Source organism: Hyla sarda, chromosome 1, assembly GCF_029499605.1.
Source record: "Hyla sarda isolate aHylSar1 chromosome 1, aHylSar1.hap1, whole genome shotgun sequence".
Taxonomy (NCBI): Eukaryota; Metazoa; Chordata; class Amphibia; order Anura; family Hylidae; genus Hyla; species Hyla sarda.
In genome coordinates, this window is record NC_079189.1 from 246,624,114 (window position 1) to 246,650,690 (window position 26,577).

Below are 26,577 nucleotides of genomic sequence, written 5' to 3' on the forward strand. Positions count from 1 at the left end.
ATCCCCCAACCCCCGGATTAAAAACAATAACATTGTTATGGCCATGGTGCTACCCCGAATCCCCCCCCCCCCCCCCCCCCCAAAAAAAAAAAGACTTACCCAAGTGCAGGCCAGTACTGAGGCAGCAGCAGCAGCAGCTGCAAGTATATGCCAGGAGGCAGGGCCGGGGTGTGAGGCCAGGGAGCCAATGCGCGCTCAGCGCTTGCTCCTGCCTGTCTGATTGACAGGCAGGGAGGGAGCACAGGCTGAATGAATTAGGAACAATTGCCCGGCCAGCATCGGTCCTAATTCACTAGTGACGTCATGTCAGATTTTCAAAAGTAAAATACACAATTTTAATGCTAAAAAAAAATTATGAATATATATTAGAGATATGTTGTAGTACATAAATACTACAACATATCAAAAAAAAAGTTTGGTGACAGTGCCCATTTAAGGATAGATACTAATCAAACAGACATCACATAACTTTCAGAACTGCATTAAACCATGCAACTCATGTAATAGATACTGGACGATAAGAGTTCCTGGAGGCACCTGAAAGAAAGATGGAAAAAACATTGCTGTAATTCTAACAGGTGATTTCATAAACTGTTCAGCGGTTGTTGGTGCTCAATATACCTTCCAATCCCCACAGGATACCCAAAACAAAAGAAGATTCCCCTGTCAGGGGTATTGTACAGCTCAGGATACCTGAAAAGAAAATCACTGCCAGAACCTGGCTACTTACGATACTGAGATCCGGTATACGATGAGACCGAGCGCAACCTGGTCACATGACCCCGCTGTGCTCGCTCTGCAACGTAATAGAGGATGTAGGCTTAGTATGAGGTAAAGTCCCACCCACCTGAATATTTATGCAGAATTCTAATTAGGATATGATGAAGAATAAGTGATTTAGGCTGATGTAGTATAAGACTTGATCATGTTTAGATTATAAAATGATGAGTGGTCCGAAAGCACTGTTTTAATGAATGGGAGATTAAGAGGGTCGACATACCACGCACAAGGTTGTTAATTAGTCTTGATGTATTGGCGACATTGCAGTACTGTATACAGTCTATATAAGATTTTTACTACATTAGGTAAATTGGGTTATTATATAGATGGATAAAGGATCCCCCCAGGAGGGGGGGGGGGAGGGGGGTCTATCTATCAGGGGGTGAGGGAGGGGGGTCAGACATGGACCTAGGGATCCTACACTATTCCCTTATTGACCCTATTAATTACCCCTATTGCCTAGGTGGGGTGGCCGCTCCAAAAACAGTGCTTTCGGACCACTCATAATTTTATAATCTAAACATGATCAAGTCTTATACTACATCAGCCTAAATCACGTATTCTTCATCATATCCTAATTTTAACTCTGCATAACTATTCAGCCCACACAACGGCAACTTGAGCCAGAGCGCCAGTAGCCTGTGTATAGGCTCCCTACCACTGTAGGTTGCGCTCGGTATCATCATATACCGGATCTCACTATCTTAAGTAGCCAGGTTCTGGCAGTGATTATCTTTTCAGGTATCCTGAGTTGTGCAATACCCCTGACAGGGGAATTTCTTTTGTTTTAGGTATCCTGTGGGGATTGGAAGGTATATTGAACACCAACAACCGCTGAACAACCGTTTTTTCCATCTTTCTTTCAGGTGCACGCAAGAACTCTTATGGTCCGGTATCTATTACATGAGTTGCATGGTTTAATGCAGTGCTGAAATGTATGTGATGACTGTATGATTAGTATCTATCCTTAAGTATACAGTGCACTCTGCATTATTAACAGCAATATCTAACATTCCTTCTTTATTGCATCTTGCTAACTTATGATCAGTAATTGTACCTATATAACTGTTTCCCCTGAGGAAGCTGCAGAACGCAGCGGAAACGCATTGGGCTATATGCATATATTGGTACAGTACCTAATTGTATTTAATCCTTTTTTAATGGGTCACAAATTTGGTGCATTTGAACTATACTAGTAAAGGTTATGTTTTAAAGAGCACTTCCCGTGGGTATATTCCCCTGTATTATTTCTTCAAGTTGGCTGGGAAGCATATTTCAGTATTTCACCTACTGTAAGGTGCACACAATACTACTGGATCTATTCTGCTTTAATTGTGATTTTGTTCACACAGTGATGGCTGGCTTTGTCACTGGAGATTTAAACGTAGATGAGTGGCTCTCACAAGCAAAAGAAGTTTTCTCAGACAAAACATTTTATTCAACCTTGATACACACCATCACTTAAGGTCGCTTTTCGAGACCTACTGGTGTGTCACAAACAATACGCCATTTCTTTTTGGGAGGCACAGGGATTCGAAAATTATATCCAGCACGGAATAGTAACTGGTGGCCTTCGAATCCCTGTACTTCTGGCTGTACGTTTACGTCCCCCCCTCAGTTCTCAAGAAGTGGGAACAAGAGGCCATGAGTACCTCTATTAAGTTCCTTCAGATCCTTCTGGAAGAAGAGAAAATAAATTTACAGACTGCAGAAACAAGATTAAAAGAGCAATTAAAGGGGTACTCCGCCCCTGGCATCTTATCCCCTATCCAAAGGTAGGGGAAAAGATGTCAGATCGCCGCAGTCCCGCTGCTGGGGACCCCGGGGATCGCTGCTGCAGCACCCCGCCATCATTACCGCGCAGAGCGAGTTCGCTCTGTGCGTAATGACGGGCGATACAGGGGCCAGAGCAGCGTGACGCCATGGCTCCGCCCCTCATGACATCACGGCTCGTCCCCTTAATGCAAGTCTATGGCAGGGGGCGTGACAACCACCACGCCCCCTCCCATAGACTTGTATTGACGGGGGCGGGGCGTGACGTCACAAGGGGCGGAGCCGTGACGTAACGATGCTCCGGCCCCTGTATTGCCCGTCATTACGTGCAGAGCGATCTCGCTCTGCGCAGTAATGATGGCGGGGTGCTGCAGCGGCGATCCGCGGGGTCCCCAGCAGCAGGACCCCGGCGATCTGACATCTTATCCCCTATCCTTTGGATAGAGGATAAGATGTCTAGGGGCGGAGTACCCCTTTAAAATCACTCTTAAATTTAAAAGTGACCCTGATTTTTCTCATCGTGACTCGTGAGACCCAATTACAGAATATTGTGGAGTGGTTTCACTTTAATCTTAAAGAAAGAAAACATTCTCAGTTCGTGAGAGATTTACGTGATTTTCAGGAAAACCGCACCTACACTGTTCTGAATTTTTCAGAGGAGGAGATCTCAGTTTCACTTTCACAAGGTGGGGGCACCTTGTGAAAGTGAAACTGAGATCTCCTCCTCTGAAACATTCAGAATCTGAACAATCAGGGGGAAGAGGGAGGAGAGGTAGGGGGAGAGGTCACTCTAGGGGCCACACAACAGCTAGAGGGGCATCACATGGATGCAGAGGCACAGGTAGAGGCCAAAATAACTATACATCATGTACAGATGGTTCCTCTGCCTTTTCCTCTGCAGCTCCGCCTCTATCTCCTTTTTTAGCACCAGTCAGCAGGGACCTTGCTGACCTATTGGAATAGAATATTAGACCCAGGGGCGAGGGCCACAACTTGTGCACCTACTAGCAAGTCCTTTCCACCCTCTTGGGGAAACTTCCTGCGTTGACGTCTTTCTAGACTTGGTGCTGCGGGACCTAAAAATGTTGGATATTTCCACTGCACCAATCAGAAAGAATCTCTCTAGACAAAAAACAACACGCGATGAAATTACTTAAATCCTCTGATAAAGGGGGAAACATTGTAGTCCTTAACCGGACAAATTACATTCAGATGTGTCATAAGTTACTTGATGATAGAACAACTTATGAGATTCTCCCTAGAGACCCCACTTGTGAGTACCTGGCGGAGTTGAGAGCAATAAGATGGATAAACTTTTGAGTGATAAAGAATGCCAATTTCTTTTGCCAACCAAACCAACAATTGCTACGTTTTACGCCCTTCCCAAACTACATAAAGGGGTGACACCCCTGAAGGGGCATCCAATAGTTTCTGGAATTGGTAGCTTGGGACAAAATATTGACATCTATCTTGACAAGGTTCTGAGAGAATTTGTCCTCACCCTTCTGTCCTACACAAGGGACTCAATGGATCTCTTGGGTAAAATTTAAGGTTTATCACTTGATAAGGATACATTATTAACAAGCATAGATGTGGATCCCCTTTACTCTTCTATCCCACATGATGTTGGTATGAGGGCTGTTTCATTTTTCTTATCCTCTAGAGGTAACCACTTTTCAGCACATAACAGTCTGGTAATCAGGTTACTTGAATTCGTCCTCACCCGAAATTATTTTCTATTTAATGGCCAATTATACCACGAGCTTAGGGGCATGGCTATGGGGAGCCCGTGTGCCCCCACATATGCCAACATGCTTTTAGGCTGATGGGAGGCCAGCCTTGTCTTTACTGACAAAAAGGGAAAAATTCTGTGAGTCTGCCCTATTATGGACAAGATTTATAGGTGATATTCTTATTTTTGGGCAAGGATCTGAGGACGAATTCAAAGCATTTATACACTCACTAAACAATAACTATATTGGCTTATTCTTCACCTTTTAAATTAGTCATACCAAAATAGCATTCTTGGATCTAAATATTGAGAAAGATGAGAGTGGCAAGCTCCGAACAATGGTATACCATAAAAAAAAGGCTACAAACAGTCTCCTGAGGTGGGAGAGCTGGCACCCAGCCCCCCTAAAAAGGGGGATACTGAGGGGCCAGTATCTCTGCCTCAGGAGGAATTGTTCTCAAAAAGAGGACTTTATTGCACAAGCACATGATTTAAGATCTAGGTTTAGAAATCGTGGTTATCTGGACTATATCCTTGGAGAAATGCTTTCCAACATGCCAAATGGACCCCAAGAGAGGCTTTACTTACTCCTCGAAAGAAGACTGAATCCATTAATCCTATAAGAGTTTTAGGCACATTTGATCAGGCCGCAAGCCCAATTAGAACACTTCTTGAGAAATATTGGGAAATTTTTAAGATGGATCAGGATCTATCGGAAGTTTTGAATGAACGACCACAAATTACGTACAGAAGAGGAAAAAGTCTTGGGGATATCCTTACCCAGAACCATCTAGTTCCAGATACACGTGCAAGGGACACATGGCTGGATAATATGCCATGACCAAATGGATGATTTAAATGTGGAAAGTGGAAAGCCTGTCCATATGTCTCAAATACACAAACTCTGAGGGATATCCATTCTGAAATGAGCTACAAAATTAGAAATGTCATCAATTGTGAATCATGTGAAGTAATATATGTGGCCACTTGCCCCTGTAAAATGAGATATGTTGGAAAAATGATTCGGGCCTTTAAAAGAGGAGTTCTTGAACATCTAGGAGACATTAGAAATGAGAAAGAGAGAGAACTCCTTGGCCACTCATATGAACAGCATATATGGTGTCCGTTTGGGTGGACTTAACTTTGATGGCGGTAGAGTGGGTCAGGCCCTCTTCTCGGGGAGGTGACATTGATCACATTCTTTTACAAAAAGAGTGTCGGATTTATCAACTTAATTCCACTGCCCCTGGAGGCCTCAATGAACAGCAGAATTTCTTATGTTTTCTTTGAGGGGTAGGGGTATAGCTCCTCCCAGAGCAATGACGAGCTAGGTAGATAGTGGACCCTTAGTAGGTGTCCTGAAGGAAGAGTCATTGCGCTAGATAGGTTAGGTTAGGGGTTAACAGGAGGTTCCGGAGCGGGACTGCTCTTTTTAGGCAGTAGAGGTAATAGGGTCAATAAGGGAATAGTGTAGGATCCCTAGGTCCATGTCTGACCACCCCCCCTCCCTCACCCCCTGATAGGTAGACCCCCCCCCTTTCTGGGAGGAGCCTTTATCCATCTATATAATAACCCGATAACACAATTTACCTAATGTATTAAAAATCTAATATAGACTGTATACAGTTCTGCAATATTGCCAATACATCTAGACTAATTAACAACCTTGTGCGTGGTATGCCAACCATCTTAATCTCCCATTCATTAAAACAGTGCTTTCGGACCACTCATAATTTTATAATCTAAACATGATCAAGTCTTATACTACATCAGCCTTAAATCACTTATTCTTCATCATCTCCTAATTTGAACTCTGCATAACTATTCAGGTGGGCGGGACTTTACCTCATACTAAGCCTACATCCTCTATTACTTTGCAGAGCGAGTGCAGTTGGGTCATGTGACCAGGTTGGTCATGTGCCCGCGTCCTCATCGTGTGGTATCGCAAGATTGTGACCCACGTGACCAGAACTTAAGCCTTGTGTTTTCCGGCGTTCCGGATATAAGCCCACACGCCGGCAACTTGAGCCAGAGCACCAGTAACCTGTGTATAGGCTCCCTACCATTGTAGGTTGCGCATGGTCTCATCATATACCGGATCTCAGTATCTTAAGTAGCCAGGTTCTGGCAGTGATTTTCTTTTCAGATATTCTGAGTTGTACAATACCCCTGACAGGGGAATTTCTTTTGTTTTGGGTATCCTGTGGAGATTAGAAGGTATATTGAACTCCAACAACCGCTGAACAGTTTATGAAATCACCTGTTAGAATTACAGCAATGTTTTTTCCATCTTTCTTTCAGGTGCCCCCAGGAACTCTTATGGTCCGGTATCTATTACATGAGTTGCATGGTTTAATGCAGTTCTGAAAGTTATGTGAAGACTGTATGATTAGTATCTATCCTTAAGTATACAGTGCACTCTGCATTATTAACAGCAATATCTAAGATTCCTTCTTTATTGCATCTTGCTATCTTATGATCAGTAATTGTACCTATATAACTGTTTCCCCTGAGGAAGCTGCAGAATGCAGTGGAAACGTGTGGGGCTATATGCATATATTGGTACAGTACCTAATAGTATTTAATCCATTTTTAATGGGTCACAAATTTGGTGCATTTTGGTGCAAGGTTATGTTTTAAAGAGGACTTCCCGTGGGTTTATTCCCCTGTATTATTTCAATTAGTGCAGCAGTGTACAAGAAGAAGATTTGGTAAGAGGTGGGGAGCAATGTAATGGAGGAGCCTGAAAAGAGGGGAGTAATGTGATTTACATGGGAATGTATGTTGTAGGAGACTAAAGAAAAGTAATGTTATTTACTTGGGACTATACCTTAGATTAAACGAAGGTAGTGGTTATTTACATGGAACTATGTTGGAGGGAGGGGGTAATGTTATTTTCATGATATTACTTCTGCATGCCCTGTGAGGCGACCAGAGGTGAGGATTCAGTGAAATATGGAGGAAAAGGGAAATACGCATGTACAGTTACTAGGGTAATTATCACTAGGCATCACAGTGAATGGGCTGACATATTTTCTTAGACTAGGGACTGCTATGACTATGGCTGCTGTGGGGGCTGATTTTCTTCCCCTACAGAAGTAATATAATTCCTGGTCATTTCATTCCCTACAGGGGCCATATGTACATACAGAGATCATATCATTGGCTACAGCGGCTAGAAGTCTATATGGAGGTCAGATGCTGATGACATCAGCAGGGGCTGATCAGGCACGGACTGGAGAGGAATCCTTAGTGTGGGTTCTGAAATTTTAAAGTGGTCATGTACGGGTCTGAATTTTTTTTAGGAGTTCAGGTATGGGGTTTGGTATGTGAATTGGCGTTGCTTTATAGGAGTAGTTCCTGAACTTTTTTGTACCATTATCCTCGGCTGCCAGCATCTAAAACAGCAAACTGGACTCACTGACCGCCGCTCCCTCAGTGCCCCGGTGTCACTTTTCCAGTCCTCCGGTGCCGTCTTCTGCCGGGTTGCCGGTGGTCAATGCGTCACACTAATGATCAGCTGATCACTGGCCGCAGCAATGTCCCGCATGCTGCGATACAAATTGTTAAATAAAAAAAATATTTTGTTGACTTTTTTTTATCTTACACTTTTTAAGTCCCCATAGGGACTTTTATATGCAGTCATTAGATGGCAAATACTGTATAATACTAAGCCTATGGCATAGCATTACACAGTGAAATCAGCGATCCACTGATATAGCCTGGGTAAGCAAGGCTGCATCAGTGACTCGTTGATCTGCGACAGGTAAGGGGACCCTTCTCCGCCATTTTACCTCATCGTACCCCTGCAATCATGCCGTAAGAACGCAATGAATTTCCATGACCTACCAGCAACTTTTTATTTTCATAGATCACTTTGTGGAGCGCACGCTCTGCTTCTTTTGCTGTGGGGTTTGAAAATATTATATATAGTTGCATTTCATCTCTGGCATAATCAGGAGGATATACACCACTTCAATCCCCACCAAAAAAAAAGGGGAGCGTGCGCTCCACAAAGTATCATCTACTCCACTGGCCAGCCAACATAGAAGCTTACCCCAAGGAGACTTACTCCATACTAGAAATACTGGTAAGAGGCACCTGGTGCCAAACTCCTACCCCACCTTGAACTATTGTCACAATATCCCTTTGCCACCAGGGTAAAAGTGGGACTGCAATAGGGGGGAGTCCAGTGCTACATAGCACACCTGCCCGAAACTTAAATCCAAACCCCATCCCACTCAGGATCGTCATTGCACGTAGCCTTGCGCCGTCAGAGTACTGTGGGAGTAAATTAAGGGGATTACAGCGCTGCTGAGCGCACCTGCCGACCCCCACTGACTTTAATCTCCTGTTTGTAATACGGCACAGCGCTGACCAAGCCACTGCATTGCAATAAGGCTGCCACATCGCGAGTAATCAAACATTATAGTGAAAGGACATCATCCAGTTACTACATATGGTGGAAGGAGTTTAAATTCATATCTCCAGCCCTCCTAGTGAGACCTTATGCCAATGGGAAGCAATATCCCATACAATTTTTAATTTACTTTTTAGTAATACTTTTTTGTAATATTTTTTCATTTACTATCCTATGTCTGATGCAAGGGCCCTGCAGAAGACATTATATTTTAAGTATATATTTTTCTTCCTGATCTTCTCTCTTAACCTCAACCTAGCAGGACTGTTACAATTTTTAGTTTTTTCTTTTAGTTGATTACTTGATTACATAATTTATGGTTTTCATGCTACTGGAATAATGCATCACTTACAGACTGATGTTAAGATCTTTTGCATGCATGGAAATTAAACTCCAAGAATGTATCTTATCCAAATGGCTGAGAACTTGTGAAAGCTTTTACTCAGTGGTTTTTGTTGTGCTAATTCAAAGGGGAGACACCTCATAACCATGGCATTTCCTACCTTAGCAAATGGGAGTAAAACTGGCCTGTTCTCTGGCTTAATGTGGGGGCTCAGTAGAAAGGAGTACAAATCTTAAGGCTTAAGGCCCTTTTACATGGAATGAGGCTTAAAGGGGTTATCCAGGAATAGAAAAACACAGCTACTTTTTTTCAAAAACAGCTCCCTGTCTCCAGGTTGGGTGTGGTATTACAACTTGGAGTCAGTTCACTTCAAAGGAAATGAGCTGCAGAAACACACCCAACCTGGAGACAGACGGGGAGCTGTTTTTGAAAGAAAGTAGCTGTGTTTTTCTATTCCTGGATAACCTCTTTAAGACTGCTCAACTATTTGTAGGCTGTGTTCAGAAATCTCTGTAAAAAAATGGCATGTTTTACCATGATTTTGACCATTTGCAGCAAATGCGCTTGCAGTATTTAATTGCAGGACTACAAGGTGTAAACACAACCTTAGTCACATGATTGATCACGCATTTGTTCATATGACCCTTTAATTTCATCATTGTCAGCCGCACATCCCCAGAGTGTTGTGTGGCCAAAAACAATTATTTGAATTGCCGCACGAAAGATACAATCAGCAGACATTAAGAGTTTTCTTAGTGTCTGCTGATCCCTGGCTGTTTTACAACTATGAATACTCATTCAGCCAATACTCATTTTGCAAAAAGCGGTTCAGTGTACTGATAGGTCATAAAACATTGTGGTGGGTAAACTTATACACTCCTTCAACCTCTTAAGGACGAAAATATATGTCTTGGTAGTTAACGCACCAGGACATACATTTACCTCCTATACATGAAGCCAGCACAGGAACTCCACTCGCTTCATGCACGACAGATCCCAGCTGCTATCAGCGATTGCGCTGATGTCTGCCAATAACCCCTCAGATGCCGTGTTCAATACTGATCAGAGCATCTGCATCAATGCAGTGATTGTAATGGCTAATTTGGATCGCCCATGGCACGACCGTGAGGATCCAATCATCCAAGATGGAGGATGGGGGTCCCATTACCTGCCTCCGCTACTCCCTCGTGATTGCTGATAATACTGATCAGTGCTATGCACCTGCATAGCACTGAACAGTAATAGCAATCTGAAGATTGCTATAAATATTCCTTTATAGGGATATAAAAAGTGACATTTAAATGTATAAAGAAATTTAAAAAAAGATAAAAACATTTAAATGTCCCCTTTTTCCCATTTAACCCCAAGAAGTGTAAAAATAAATAAATAATAAAAGATATTTGGTATCAGCAAATGCTTAAATGTACAAATATGAAATATAATGTTGATTATCCCGTACGATAAATGGTGTAAACATTTAATGAAAAATTGCTGCTTTTCTGTCATATCACATTCCCCCAAAAATTTAACAAAAAGCGATTAGACATGGCGCATAATATAAGATCTCATACAGCACTGTATACGGAAAAATCTAAAAGTTATATATGCTCAAGATAGGGCAATTTTAAACACAATTTTTTTTTAAAAGCAGTAACAATAAATGAAAAGTAAAAATATTGGCACACAAATAATATTTTTTTGGTTTGCCAAACATTTTATGGTAAAATGAGTGATGTAATTACTAAGTACAATTAGTTTCACAGAAAACAAGCCCTCATATGGGTCTGTGGATATAAATATAAGAGTTATGGCTTTTAGAAGGCTATGAGAAAAAAACGAAAATACAAAAATAAAATTGGCTGGGTCCTTAAGGCCAAAACAGGCTGTCTTTAAGGGGTTAAAAATATTTTATTACACATAATCATGTCTGTTTCTGTAACTCGAAATGTAAACAATGTGCATAATTTTATTTGCAGGTAGAAAAACAGTGCATTGAATACTATTCTCACAAGGACCCTAAAAAGACGAATGAGCCAGCTGTACAGGTTGAATTGTACTATGAGAGTCTTTGTGGAGCTTGCCGCAGATTTCTTGTTTTTCAACTCTTGCCAACTTGGCTGATGTTAAATAACATTATGAATGTTACCCTGGTGCCTTATGGAAATGCACAGGTGAGGATCAATACCAAGATTTACTAACCGTTTAAGAACCAATTTGTCAGTTATTTATTATAACGTTTATAGTGATTTATTATAAGTTATAAAATTATTCTGCAAAAGAAAAAATAGTGAGGGTGGGCTAGCAGTCCTGTGTGCTCTCTCCTGTCTAATAGTACTCCTCTGTGCTCTCTCCTGTATGATAGCACTCCTCTGCGCTCTCTCCTGTCTGATAGCTTTCCTCTGTGCTCTCTCCTGTCTGATAGCACTCCTCTGTGCTCTCTTCTTTCTGATAGCACTCCTCTGTGCTCTCTCCTGTCTGATAGCACTCCTCTGTGCTCTCTCCTGTCTGATAGCACTCCTCTGTGCTCTCTCCTGTCTGATAGCGCTCCTCTGTGCTCTCGATAGTACTCCTCTGTGCTCTCTCCTGTCTGATAGGATTCCTCTGTGCTCTATCCTGTCTGATAGCACTCCTCTGTGCTCTCTCTTGTCTGATAGAACTCCTCTCTATTCTCTCCTGTCTGATAAGACCCCTCTGTGCTCTCTCCTGTCCTATCAGTCAGAGGAGTGGTAGCCCACCCTTACTTACTGGACTTTGTCCATGCCTGTGCTTCAACTTGGACATTGCCATAATTTTATAAGCCATGATTTCTATAAAAAAAGAAATTATCGTATGAAGTAAAATAGAAAGGTTAATGTTTTGCCAAGATGTACAACATATCAAAAGTTTTTGTACCTGACAGTGCCCATTTAACGTTTCAGTATTATGAAAGTTGTAAACCAAGAGCAGTTAATAATTCTTATATACCACATTTCTTACAAAAGTAATAAATATGAGCAGGAATAATTTTCTATGAGTCTGTATTTTCATATAAAAAGCTGTTAAAATATGGCTAGGACATAGAGAATGATTGACCTTGTAAATTCGCTTTTCCTGACCGCAGGGAATGACTTACAACTTATCTTGAATGAGTTTGTATCTATGATGAGCTAAAAGTTTGCCATAAAGGCTATAGACACCTTTGAAAAGTATTTTTTTTATTTTTTGCCTTGTAATTATTATAGTACAAAAGCAGTCCATAGGTCTTTATAACAAAAAAAACAATTTCGGTGTGTTTTTTCTAGCTTCTGCTATCAGTAAAGTCCATGGGGCGATTAATGTAATATTTCCAGAGGAAAAGTGGAGCAGTTGCCCATAGCAGCCTATTATATTTATTATTATTTATTACTTATTATATTTTTCATTTTCAGAGGTATTTAAAAAAAATTAAATAAGTAATCTGGGTGCCATGGGCAAAAGTCGTATTTTTAGATCAGTTAACTTTTTTACTTTTTATATGCACTTAATAAAGAATCTATGATTTTGGACTATTTTCTTGTGAGCTGGATTTTCTTTCCTGCTATGAGCAACTGCTCCACCTTTTTCTCAGAATAGTTTTTAAAAATTCAATTCATTTTTAAAATTTCCCCTGATATGAGAAGCAATTCTCGGACAGGCTTCTTATCAGCCTTTCTGTCCTGTCTTGAAGGAATTTAGTGTAAACTGGCTTAGTAGAGAAGAGTAAGGATGATAAGAAGCATGTCAGAGAATTGCTTCTCTTATTGTCATTTCTTTTTAATAAAGACCTATGAACAAACTGCTTATGTACCATAGTAAATTTATGACAACAATTGAAAGCATTTCAAAGGCATCCAAGGTCTTTACAGTGTACCTGTCGCCAACAAAAAATTTTGATATAATGTAGATATTACCATTATATGTATATTCGTAATTAACCTCTTAAGGATGCAGGGCGTATGGATACGCCCTGCATTCCGAATCCTTAAGGACCGAGGGCGTATCCATACGCCCGTGGGAATTCCGGTCCCCACCGCTAGCCGGTTGGGGACCGGAGCCGGATGCCTGCTGAAATCATTCAGCAGGCACCCCGGCACATCGCCCAGGGGGGTCCTGAGACCCCCCCATGTCGGCGATCGGAGAAAATCGCATGTCAATTCAGACATACGATTTTCTCCAATTCCGGGCTGATCGGGTCTCTGGTGACCTGATCACCCGGAAAATAGGGCTGATCGTAGTTGTCAGCAACAACTCCGATCAGCCTAAAGGATTGGAGTGAGATCGCAAAGCTGCAATCTACTCCTATCCCCTGACATTACTCAGAACGGAGTTCTGACCAATGGCAGCGCAGGACAGGGGGTTGCCATGGCAACCCCCCGTTCTGCCCGCCCCTGGATGTCGAGGGGCTCTGGGAAGAAGATGGAGCCCGTACCTGCAGGAGAAGATGCCTGGGGACCTGGGATCTTCGCTGGAGCCTGCAGGATCCTGATCAGGTAGGGAATCGACAGTGTGGGGGGGGGGGGGGGGAATTGAAAGTGAAAGTAAATCTATCTTTACTGTGGCAACCACTAGGGGGGCCAAACTGCAACTCCCAGCATGCCCAGAGAGCCAAAGGCTGTCTGGGCATGTTGGGAGTTGAAGTTTTGTAACATCTGGAGGGTCACAGTTTGGAGACCACTGTTACAGTGGTGCCCAAACAGTAGCCCTCCAGATGTTGCCAAACTACAACTCTCAGCATGCCTCGACTGCCCAGGCATGCTGGGAGTTGTAGTTCTGTAACATCTGTCCCTTCAGATTTAGCAATTTTCATGACATTTTTGAAAATTGCTTCTCTACTTTGAAGCCCTCTAATTTTTTCAAAAAGCAAAAGTATGTCCATTTTATGATGCCAACATAAAGTGGACAGATTGTGTTTGTGAAGAAAAATAAAATTTATTTGGAATATCCATTTTCCTTACAATTAGAGAGCTTCAAAGTTAGAAAAATGCAAAATTTTCAAAATTTTCATGAAATTTTGGGATTTTTCACCAAAAAAGGATGCAAGTAACGCCGAAAATTTACCACCAAAATAAATTAGAATATGTCACGAAAAAGGGCTCAGTCCTTAAGGTGAAAAAGGGCTGCGTCCTTAAGGGGTTAAATATAAAACACTTAAAAATGTGTTTATTTTTGGGTGAAAAAAATGCTGTCCCTGCAGCTATTGCCTGTGTGTGTCTATGAGGAGTCCAAATACAGGAAGTGAGGGCAGGACAAGCAGGGATCTGTGCAGGCTACTGGCTTGTCAATCATCCTGCTGTGTGAGCCAGGGGCGTGTCATAGGGCCTCAGTATGCAGAGCCCTGCTTGTCCTATGTGCAGAGCCCTGCTTGTCCACCCACACTTTCTGTATTTGGACTCCTCATAGAGACACACAAACAATAGCTGTAGGGACAAAAATATAAACATTTTTTATCCAATTTTTATTACATATATACATATAATGGTATTATCTACATTATATAAAACGTTTTTGTTAATGACAGGTACACTTAAGGGTGCGTTCCCACCTGGCGTATACGCAGTGTATTTCATGCTGCGCATAATTTGTGCAGTGAGTTTTGGAGGCGGAGCCGCGTGTCACAGTCATGCCGCCGGAAAGCCCTGTGTGTATAGTGAGCGAGGAATACGCAGCGTATTTCACGCTGCTGCTGCAAATTTTGCGCAGCGTGAAATACGCTGCGTATACGCCAGGTGGGAATGAACCCTTAAGGTCTTATCACTTGTCACTTATTGTCAATTTGACATTTTAGGACAGAGAAACATTGATAGGCAAAATAGTTGTCCAGGGTAATAAGAAAGTTAGCTACAATTTTGCTATTCTTGTAGGAATTAAAATCCCAATTCTTACAAAATAGTAAAAGATCAATGCAGTAAAAAACAAAAAATTAGCCCCAACACCTAATTTTTTTTAAAGTATTTATTTATAACTTTTTTGCAAAATTTTAAACAAGGAAATACATATACATTTGGCCGAGCATATAGCCCCCCAGCCCACCAAACCTGTGTACAATATTAGAGGAGCAAGTCAGGGCGTTGCAGGGAGACCACATCCGGCCAAAACTAACACAACACTAAGACAGACAACAGATGATCACACACACTCCCGGAGCACTCCTCCAATTAGCACGCCCGTTCCCAGACAACCAAACTATCCCAGAGAACTGGCCCTCTCAGGGGGGACCACAGACTCACTTATTAACAGCCAGGGAATCCAGACCCTATAAAATTTCTTGGGGCCTTTATGACTAGTATACAGCCTATTATATAACGGTACATATTTATTAACCAAATTGAACCATCTTGTTATAGGGGGAGGATAGGTATCCTTTCAGGCCATTATCACGATTTTCCGAGCACAAAACAATAAGAACCTAATAAGGTGCCTATGGGAGCCTGTGGCCAGATCATTAACTCCTTAAGGACTCAGGATGTACCGGTACGTCGTGAGCCCAGCTCCCGGTGTTTAAAACGGGGTCACGCCATGACCCCGCAATCACACCGGGTCGGTCCCAGCTGCTAATCATAGCCGGGACCCTGGGCTAACAGCGCGCTGCACCGATCGTTGTGCCGCGCGCTGTTAACCCTTCAGACGCGGCGATCAAAGTTGACTGCCGCGTCTGAAAGTGAAACTTAACGCTTCCCGGCAGCTCAGTCGGGCTGATCGGGACATTGCGATAAAATCGCGATGTTCCGATCAGCTGGGACTCAGGCGGAGGTCTCCTTACCTGTGTCCGCGGCGTCCGATCGGGGTTTGATTGCTCCAAGCCTGAGCTACAGGCTTGAGCAATTGAGCCCCTGTCTCGCTGATCCATGCAGAGCTATGGCTCTGCAGGGATCAGCATAGGAGATCAGTGTGTGCAGTGCTATAGCTCCCTATAGAAGCTATAACACTGCAAAAAAAAAAGTTAACAAAGGTCATTTAACCCCTTCCCTATTAAAAGTTTGAATCACCCCCCTTTTCCCATTAAAAAAAAAAAACTGTGTAAATAAAAATAAACATATGTGGTATCGCCGCGTGCGTAAATGTCCGATCTATAAAAATATATCATTAATTAAAGCGCACGGTCAATGGCGTACGCGCAAAAAAATTCAAAAGTCCAAAATAGCGTATTTTTGGTCACTTTTTATATCATAAAAAAATTTATAAAAAGCGATCAAAACTTCAGAACACGGCACAAAAAATGAGCCCTCATACCGACCTGTACGCGGAAAAATAAAAAAGTTATTGGGGTCAGAAGATGACAATTTTAAACGTATACATTTTCATGCATGTAGTTATGATTTTTTTCAGAAGTGCGACAAAATCAAACCTATATAAGTAGGGTATCATATTAATCGTGTGGACCTACAGAATAAAGATAAGGTGTCATTTTTACCAAAAAATGCACTGCGTAGAAACGGAAGCCCCCAAAATTTAAAAAATGAAAATTTTTCTTCAATTTTGTTGCATAATGATTTTTTTTTCCGTTTCGCCGTGGATTTTTTGGTAAAATGACTAATGTCACTGCAAAGTAGAATTGGTGGCGCAAAAAATAAGCCATCATTTGGAATTTTATGTGCAAAATTGAAAGCGTTATGATTTTTAGAAGGTGATGAGGAAAAAATGGAAATGCAAAAACGGAAACACTCAGTCCTTAAGGGGTTAATAACACCCAATAGACAAACAACAGGGGAAAACACATAGGGGAAGTCAAAGTGATAAGCCATAAACTGAATCACCTCTCTCCAGAAGGGTTACACACAAGGGCAACTCCACATTGCATGTAGAAAGGAACCCACATCCGTATTGCATCTGAAACAAGCATCCGAGGAGGAGACCCCAATACAAAGCAATTTAACCGGAGTGTAGTATAGACGGAGGATGAGCCGCAACTGAATAAGCAAATCCCTCGCACTAACCACCGTAGGGTAAAATGTCTTAGTGACTTCTTGCCAATTATCTTCTGTCAACTCAGGGATATCCGCTACCCACTTCCCAAATGCCAACCCAAACGGATCCGGACTCATCAATTGCAGCAAAGCATATGCCTGAGTCAGAGGCTTAGCAAGGTCGGTGGCACCCAGAAGCAGCTCCACATCAGAAAAGGCAAGGGTCACATCAAGAGAGCCAAATTGCGCCATCACTGCATGCCTCAGCTGATAGTACCGAAACTGGGCACTCCGAGGGAGATGAAAGGCTCCCCGAACATGAGCTGTATATGCATCCCATTGCACCAATACGTCAGGGTGTGACCTGTTATGTTCCCAGAAACAGTTATGGGCTTCTAGCAAGGAAGCCGTCTCCACCTCCTCCTGCAACCAGCCGGGGTGCATCCGCCATACCTTGGAGGAGGGACAAGGGCTCAGGCCTAGGGAAATTATGAGTGCTGAGTGGTTAGAGATCCCCCTAGTGGTGTACAAGGTGTTGCTTACCATCAGTAAAAGATCAGAAGAGGCAAAAGCCCAATCTATCCTGGAGAACGACTTATGTACTGCCGAGTAATAGGAGAATAATGGGTCAGATGGATGTTTCCAGGATCAAACCTCAGTAAGGGACAACGCTGAACTCCAGGCATTCAGACCAGGAGAGCCAGAATCTGCTGCACCAGTGCAATCGACACTTGGCTCTGGGACCGCATTGAAATTACCTATAAGGAGAACAGGTAGAGAGGGAAACGTTAACAATTTAGACGTAATACATTCTAAGACCTCAACAAGAAATGTAGGGGGGACATATACTGACACCAAAAGAAAACTAAAGGCATGCAGGGAGCACTGAATAATCACAAACCTCCCAAAATGATCACAAGCCACTTGATCAATGACCAAGGGAAGGGATTTAGTAACTAAAATAAACTCCCCTTGCAGAGGAAGAATTAGTGGTGTGGTAACCTCTGCTATTCAAGCCCTCTTTAACCCCTTAAGGACGCAGCCCTTTTTCACCTTAAGGACTGAGCCCTTTTTCACAATTCTGACCACCGTCGCTTTAGGAATTAATAACTCGAAAACGCTTTTACCGAATATTCTGATTCTGAGATTGTTTTTTCATGACATATTCCACTTTATTTTAGTGGTAAATTATGGGCGTTACTTGAATCCTTTTTTGGTGAAAAATCCCCAAATTTCATGAAAATTTTGAAAATTTTGCATTTTTCTAACTTTGAAGCTCTCTACTTGTAAGGAAAATGGATATTGCCAATACATTTAATTTTTATTCACAAATACAATATGTCCACTTTATGTTGGAATCATAAAATGGACATATTTTTGTTTTTTGAAAAAATTAGAGGGCTTCAAAGTAGAGCAGCAATTTTCAAAAATTTCAAGAAAATTGCAAACTCTGAAGGGACAGATGTTACAGAACTACAACTCCCAGCATGCATGGGCAGTCTAGGCATGCTGAGAGTTGTAGTTTTGCAACATCTGGAGGGCTACCGTTTGGGCACCACTGTAACACTGCAACTGGGAGTTGCAGTTTGGCCTTCCTAGTGGTTGCCACAGTAAAGATCACTTTACTTTCACTTTCATTCCCCCCCCCCAATGTGGTTTCCCTACCTGAGCCAGGATACAGCAGTCTCCAGCAACGATCGGGGGTCCCCAGGCATCTTCTCCTCCAGGTACCGGCCTCCATCTTCTCCCCACGTTCCCCTCGACATCCAGGGGTGGGCAGAATGGGGGGTTGCCATGGCAACCCACTGTCCTGCCCTGCCATTGGTCAGAATCAGACCAGAATTCCCACGGGCGTATGCATACGCCCCACATCCTTAAGGACTCGGGATGCAGGGCGTATGCATATGCCCTGCGTCCTTAAAAGGTTAAGGCAAGAATCTTCTGACCAGTTGAATAGGTTTCTTGTAAACAAATAAGGTGAGGGGACTGTTTTTTGATAAAATCCAAACACAATGCCCGTTTAAATTTAGAATTAAGACCTCTAACATTCCAGCTCAGTATTCTAAGAGACTCCATTATGGACAATGAAAGAAGATGTACATCATGGCAAAACACCCTCTCTCCGTACCATAAAAGCAGAATATACATACCATTCCTCCTGGGCCAATGCACTAACCTCCTGGGAAACTCCGGGAACACACAGCAAGCATACCACAGACAAAGCACAAGACTAGACAAACAAAAAAACAAACACAAAAACAAAAAGAAATGCAGTGCATAACAAATGCATCCCCAACAAACCCTGTCTAACACTAAACTTGTTCAGACCTAGACCCTGGAACACTAAACTCATGGAGGTAGCAAAAGTCCTAGTGACCCAAACAGACTCACACCCTCCCACTAAGTAACTGGGGCCAACTCAACACCTCACCGGAACCCCTGAAAACTGGATATAGAGTTGAAGTCCAGTTCAGAAGTCCAGAATCAGGACCTGGGGGGAGGCAAGCCTAACCCCTAACACTTACTAAGTAGACTGAAAAGCGTAGAAGAGTCCGACAGCAGCAGGTAGTCTGGAATTCAGTCTGGAGGAGCCGCATCAGGAGCTGCATCCGCCCACTGCAGAGCCTCATCCGGAGAAGTGAAGAATCTAATTGTAGTCCCGTCAACCACCCTAAGGCAAGCTGGAAACAAAATGGCAAAGTGGTATCCCTTGGTACGTAGTCAGAGACAAACTTCGGTGAACTTGGTGCGCTGTTTGCATAACTCCACCGAGAAATCTGGGTAGAAGGCCACCCGACTGTCATTGAAGAACACTTAACCTTTGATACGTACAGCTCTCAGGATAGCGTCTCTGTCTCTATAGTGGAGGAGTTTCGCCAAAAAAGGTCAAGGTGGAGTCCCCAGAGGGAGGGGGGGGGGAGCAGGCCAGGACCTGATGCGCCCTCTCCACTGTAAAGTAAGGTGAAAAGGTGTCAGGTGGCAGAATTTCTTTCAGCCATTTCTCCAGGAAGGCCACAGGATCCCCCAACACCTAATTTAACTACAGTGTAAAAGAATCAATAGGATTGTACTGCAAAGAAGAATTCTGCATGGAAATTCCATTGTGTAAACATAGTACCTTAAAGGGGTATTCCAGGCAAAACCTTTTTTTTGTATATATCAACTGGCTCCGGAAAGTTAAACAGATTTGTAAATTACGTCTATTAAAAAATCTTAATCCTTCCAATAGTTATTAGCTTCTGAAGTTCTCTGTCTAACTGCTCAATGATGATGTCACGTCCCGGGAGCTGTGCATGATGGGAGAATATCCCCATAGGAACTGCACAGCTCCCGGGACGTGAGTCATCAGAGAGCAGTTAGACAGAAAACAACAACTCAACCTCAGAAGCTAATAACTATTGGAAGGATTAAGATTTTTTAATAGAATTTACAAATCTGTTTAACCCCTTAAGGACCAAGCTTTTTTCTGTTTTTACACTTTTGTTTTTTTCTCCTTACCTTTTAAAAATCATAACCCTTTCAATTTTGCACCTAAAAATCCATATGATTGCTTATTTTTTGCGCCACCAATTCTACTTTGGAATGTCATCAGTCATTTTACACAAACATTTATGGCGAAACGGAAAAAAAAATCATTGTGCGACAAAATTGAAGAAAAAACACCATTTTGTAAATTTTGGGGGCTTCTGTTTCTAGGCAGTACCTTTTTCGGTAAAAATGACACTTTATCTTTATTCTGTAGGTCCATACGATTAAAATGATCCCCTACTTATATAGGTTTGATTTCGTCGTACTTCTGGAAAAAACTCATAACTACATGCAGGAAAATTTATACATTTAAAATTGTACTTTTCTGACCCCTATAACTTTTTTATTTTTCCGCTTACAGGGTGGTTTGAGGGCTCATTTTTTGCGCCGTGATCAGAAGTTTTAATCGGTACCATTTTTATTTTGATTGGACTTCTTGATCGCTTTTCATTCCTTTTTTATGGTATGAAAAGTGACCAAAAATACGCTATTTTGGACTTTGGAATTTTTTTGCGTGTACGCCATTGACCGTGCGGTTTAATTAATGATATATTTTTATAGTTCAGACATTTACACACGCGGCGATACCACATATGTTTATTTTTATTATGGTTACATATTTTTAATATGGAATTTGGGAAAAGGGGGGTGATTTAAACTTTTAATAAGGAAGGGGTTAATGTGTGTGTTTTTAAACTTTTTTTTTTACACTTTTAGTCCCCTTAGGGGACTTTTAGGAGGAATCATTAGATTCCTCATACAGATCATTGTGGTTTCATAAAACCACAATGATCTGCGTGCTCTGCGCTCGATTGATAAAGCCTGGCCCTGCCGGGCTTTATCATTCAGAGCACCGGAGCCGCCGCAGCAGGAGAGGTAAGCCCTCAGGCTACCTCAGTAGTGGATCGCTCCCCCGCGATCGCGCTGCGGGGGGGGGGGGGGGGGTTGGGGCGGCGATACACCCCACTGGACCACCAGGGACTTAATACAGGCACCTTTAGACGCCGCTGTCTAAAGGGCGTCTAAAGGGTTAATAGCCAGCCGCGGCGATCGCCGCATGTCGGCTATTAACGCCGGCCCCCAGCTACAGGAATCAGCTGGGGGCTGGCCGGTATGACGCGGGCTCGAGTCGGGAGCCCGCGTCATACCCCGGTAACGGCCATTGGACGAGTATAGACGTCCATGGTCGTTATCGGGTTAACTTTCCGGAGCCAGTTGATATATATATATATATAAAAAAAGTTTTGGCCTGGAATACCCCTTTAAGCTTAGAAATAAAACCTTTTTATAAATTTCCAAAACCGCCATCAGCTTAGGGATCACATATCTGTCTGTGTCTGCAGTTCAGGGAATGATATACAACTGACAGATTCCCTTTAAGAGTAGGGTCTCAGTGGGCGCATCCCCAGCATATTGCACGCAGCAGATGCGCCAAAGGCAGTCTCAGAGGGAGTGCAGAGGCAATTTGAACAGACACACAGAGCTACCCGGCCATAGCCGGGAGCTTACTCTGTAGACCTTATGTGACTGCCATCAGAGCATCAGCAGCTTGAAATACGTGTCTGCCTATTCCGGCTTTTTCACTTATTTTCTTTCAATCCAATCTTTTTCTAATGGAAACACTTTTGTGTAAACTGTTGTGCACTTTAAGTAGGACTAGAATATTGTTTGAACAAGGTGCAGCATTCCATTATATATTTATTTTTATATACATGGTAACTTTTTATTATGTATCTATAGGAGAAAGAAGTTTCAGGAAAGTGGGAGTTTACATGTCAGCATGGACCAGATGAATGCTATGTAAACACAATAGAGGTCTGTATATTAGTGCCAGTATAAAATGTGTAAAGCCAGTAGTATAGAGCGTAGAGCATAATTAGATTAACTCATGTCACGATTATTTAATGGTACCTGCCATTAGTAATAAAAATGAATGTTATAGATTGGACTATTTGAATGACCATTCTAACATCCTTTTCATAAAATTTTGTAACTTTATGTATTAAATTAACCCCTTAGTTTGGCCACCAGGGGTCCTTCTTCTGGTCCTGCCTGCAGATTGTCTCCTGAGCAGCCTGGCAGAGACAAAAGTCAGGAAATGCAGGTTGGATCTCGGCACAGTGTATAGAGTGTACAGAGCTGAATATTTTAGCTACCTTTCCCTTTAAGCTGAGCCAGACTGTAGAGTCATGATTCCTTCAGTGCTTAGTGGTGAATATTGTGCTGAATACTGTGCTTTCCTTTGTAAGCTGTTGGGCAAAGCTGAGCACACTGGAGAGTTCAGTGCCAAGAGCGGAGAGGTGTGTGTGTTATGTTAGCCAATCACAGCCCATCTCACACTGAACTGCTCTGGGCTGTGTGTAGCAGAGTGAGGGAGGAAGTTCTCCCCAGCAGGGCATTAGATGATTACACACCTGCTGGGGAATGCCCCATTCCAGTCTGTGAACCTCAGTGAGACTGAGTGAAAAAAATACAGAACAATATAGAATACAGGTAGGGGGTGGTTTATCATGATGGGGGAGTGAACTGGGAGGATTATAAAATGTATCAGGCACATGACAGGTACTCTTTAACACAAATATCTTATAGGAGAAAATGTATTTCCCTTCTACTAAGTTATGCCATTTTCAAGACCAGACAGGACTAGCCAATTTAGACAATACATGACTTTAACCTCCTTTTTTTCTCTTTGCTATACAAATATATAAAATAGATAGATAACATTTTACTACCTAAGGGACAGCTATTTAATATCCTTTTTTTTGTATTTTTGTTATATATATATATATACACAAATAGAAAAATACATAGCTAAAATGTTTCTACCTAAGGGACAGCTATGTTATAATACAAACTGTTTATCAGAATTGTCCCATAGGTTTTAGGTTTGATTACTCTCCCTTAAAAATGGACAATTTTGAAAAACAGTATATCTTGTGGAATGGGTGCACATACATTTCCCTTATGTAAAAGAATGGGGCCCAATGTGATATAAAAAGAAGAGGCAGTCACCCTCTTTCTGCGCTCGTCTTTTCTTCCTACAGGAATCTGAAGGGGGGGGGGGGGGGGTTGACACTGTTCTCCGTGCAGGACACCTGCATCTTATTATTTATTTTCCTCTAGGTAGTTGTTCATCAGGATTTGTAGCTTTTATTTGTCATTTTGAAGTAGGTGGTACTTTTAAATGGATAGATAGAAATGAGAGATATTAGAAAGATATAAGAGAAAGATACTAGATAGATATAAGATAGAGACTGACAAATATGAGATAGAAGAAACATAAAATGATAGAAAGCTATCAGACTGAGATAGATAGGAGGGAGGCATAATTATAAAATTAGAGATGTATGAGATAGATATAAGATAGATGATTGAGAGATATCAGCTGGATATACCTTTCACTTTTTTTGTAATTATTTTATTTAATCTTTTTTTAATGTGAAGAAATTACACACTGCTACCATGTAAAGTAGTGAGTGCACAGCCTGTATAAGGCTGGGTTCATGTTATGTTTCGAAAGTACAGGAACTAAATCCGGCTGGGGGTGGGGGGGTGGGTAGTGAAAACTCGGCACTCCCGTTTCCCAGCCGGACCCGGCCCGTATCTCATTCATATCAATGAGCCGGCTGGAGTCAGATAGTGACTCCGGTCAGCTCACTTTTGCCCCGCATCCGGTTTTCTGACTAGATCTAAAATCGTGGTATGCCTCCAGTCGGCTCATTGAAATGAATGAGATACGGACCAGGTGCGGCTGGGAGGAGTGAAAACCGGGCACTCCTGTATCCCAGCCGGACCCAGTTCCCATATCTTCAAAACGTGATGTGAATGCACCCTAACAGTGTTTAATGTTGTGTCCCCTCAAAATAACTCGACACACAGCCATTAAAGGGGTACGCTGGTGGAAATTTATTTATTTATTTTTTTAATCAACTGGTGCCAGAAAGTTAAACAGATTTGTAAATTAGTTCTATTAAACAATCTTAATCCTTCCAGTACTTATTAGCTGCTGAATACTACAGAGGAAAATCTTTTCTTTTTGGAACACAGTGCTCTTTGCTGACATCATTACCACAGTGCTCTCTGCTGACATCTCTGTCCATTTTAGGAACTGCCCAGAGCCGCAAATGTTTTCTATGGGGATTTTCTCCTACTCTGAACAGTTTTTAAAATGGACAGAGGTGTCAGCAGAGAGCACTGTGGTCATGATGTCAGCAGAGAGCTCTGTGTTCCAAAAAGAAAATAATTTCCTCTGTAGTATTCAGCAGCTAATAAGTACTGGAAGAATTAAGATTTTTTAATAGAAGTAATTTACAAATCCGGAAATATGGATGCGTAGCTCTACAGCATAAAATGTACGAGGTTAACTGGATACCTCTCGCTCAACAGAGGAAAAAAGGGAATGAATCAAGGAAAATATAATAAACCAGTCCTCAGTACACTAACTCTTCAAAGAGTTAAATGGCAACTGTCTGGCAATACCAAGAAAGGAAATCGGTATGATGTACCAAAAAGTATCAATTTATTATATAACTCAATATATGAAAATAAAATATCAAATGGTAATAAAATACAATAATAATATTGTGCCTTGCCTGTAGAATCAGTATGTTTCCATATGGTCACCAAGTCACACAAGAAATTGAGTATATCACAATGGCTCAATTTTGAGACCTAGGTGGATTGTGTCCCCTATAACAAAGTAAATTAACCTGCAATGAAGCAACCTGCAATGAAAAAAACCTGCAAATAAAAATTGCAACCTGCAAATAAAAATACAAATGCAAAATAAACAAATACAAATGCAGAATGTGATGCTGTTGATATCAAACAACTAAAGTTTCAAATAGTAACCATAAGTCCTATCCTTTAAGTAAGTAGATAGCGATCTTAGTAGAATCCTGTGTGAACTGTGGCCACATTCGTATGTCCCGCATATATTGAAACAGTCTTTCAGTTTTGCCAGTTACATCCACTTAAAGATAATATTAAATACACTGTATCAGTGTTTTTGTGTTTGTTCCGTATGCTGTGCTCTCTATGATAGCTGTTTTAGCATGCAACGTGGTAGCTTTAAATAAAGTTGTCGGCACTTTCGTGCCACTCACCGCTCCTAGGGTCACGCTCAAGCTGGGGTGGCGATGTGCGGCCACGTCTCCCTCAGCAAGCTCCGAGGATGGCAGTACTCGGCGGTCAGCGTGTTTCTCAGCGGCGTCTGACGTCAGCAGATTGCAGGTCAGCTGACTGTTTTGTTGTAAACGCTTGTTTTGAGCAGATATTAGAGTCTTTTTCTTTTTCAATAGAATTAATCAGCAAACGGTCAGCATACGGTCAATATTCCTAGGTGGATATAAGGCAATTCTTTCATTCCTGAGGTATTGTTGTAAATAAGTCCTCATAAATATAGACGGATAAAATTGCACCAAAGTGGGTGCTAAGTGTTAATACAGTTCAGTGGGATCCGGCTTCCAAATAAGACACCAGACGCGTTTCGGGGTATGACAAATTAACACCCCTTCTTCACATACACCACTGAAGGGGTTTTAATTTGTCATACCCCGAAACGCGTCTGGTGTCTGATTTGGAAGCCGGATCCCACTGAACTGTATTCACACTTAGCACCCACTTTGGTGCAATTTTATCCGTCTATATCTATGAGGACTTATTTACAACAATACCTCAGGAATGAAAGAATTGCCTTATATCCACCTAGAAATATTGACCGTATGCTGACCGTTTGCTGATTAATTCTATTGAAAAAGAAAAAGACTCTAATATCTGCTCAAAATAAGTGTTTACAACAAAACAGTCAGCTGACCTGCAATCTGCTGACGTCAGACGCCGCTGAGAAACACGCTGACCGGCCGAGTACTGCCATCCTCGGAGCTTGCTGAGGGAGACGTGGCCGCACATCGCCACCCCAGCTTGAGCGTGACCCTAGGAGCGGTGAGTGGCACGAAAGTGCCGACAACTTTATTTACAGCTACCATGCTGCATGCTAATACAGCTATCATAGAGAGCACAGCATACGGAACAAATACAAAAACACTGATACAGTGTATTTAATATTATCTTTAAGTGGATGTAACTGGCAAAACTGAAA

General features: G+C 42.0%; 2 protein-coding genes across 3 annotated transcripts in view; one reads left to right on the plus strand and one right to left on the minus strand.

Moving 5' to 3' along the window:
* Window positions 1-19,775, minus strand: part of LOC130367582 (uncharacterized) — an 81,861-nt gene extending 62,086 nt beyond the window's left edge. The window contains exon 1 of the mRNA XM_056570090.1: window positions 19,475-19,775. Coding sequence (XP_056426065.1) covers window positions 19,475-19,753 — 279 coding nt within the window. The 5' untranslated portion in view covers window positions 19,754-19,775. The remainder of the gene's footprint in view (window positions 1-19,474) is intronic.
* IFI30 (IFI30 lysosomal thiol reductase) overlaps window positions 1-26,577 on the plus strand; it is a 106,393-nt gene that overhangs the window by 51,743 nt on the left and 28,073 nt on the right. The window contains exons 1-4 of one of the 2 annotated variants that reach the window (XM_056570066.1): window positions 6,373-6,502; window positions 6,587-6,607; window positions 11,025-11,219; window positions 22,218-22,292. In XM_056570066.1, the coding sequence (XP_056426041.1) occupies window positions 6,605-6,607; window positions 11,025-11,219; window positions 22,218-22,292 (273 nt within the window). In that variant the 5' untranslated portion in view covers window positions 6,373-6,502; window positions 6,587-6,604. Of the gene's footprint in view, window positions 1-6,372; window positions 6,503-6,586; window positions 6,608-11,024; window positions 11,220-22,217; window positions 22,293-26,577 lie in introns of those variants that run through there. The other variant, XM_056570056.1, reaches the window with a different exon arrangement.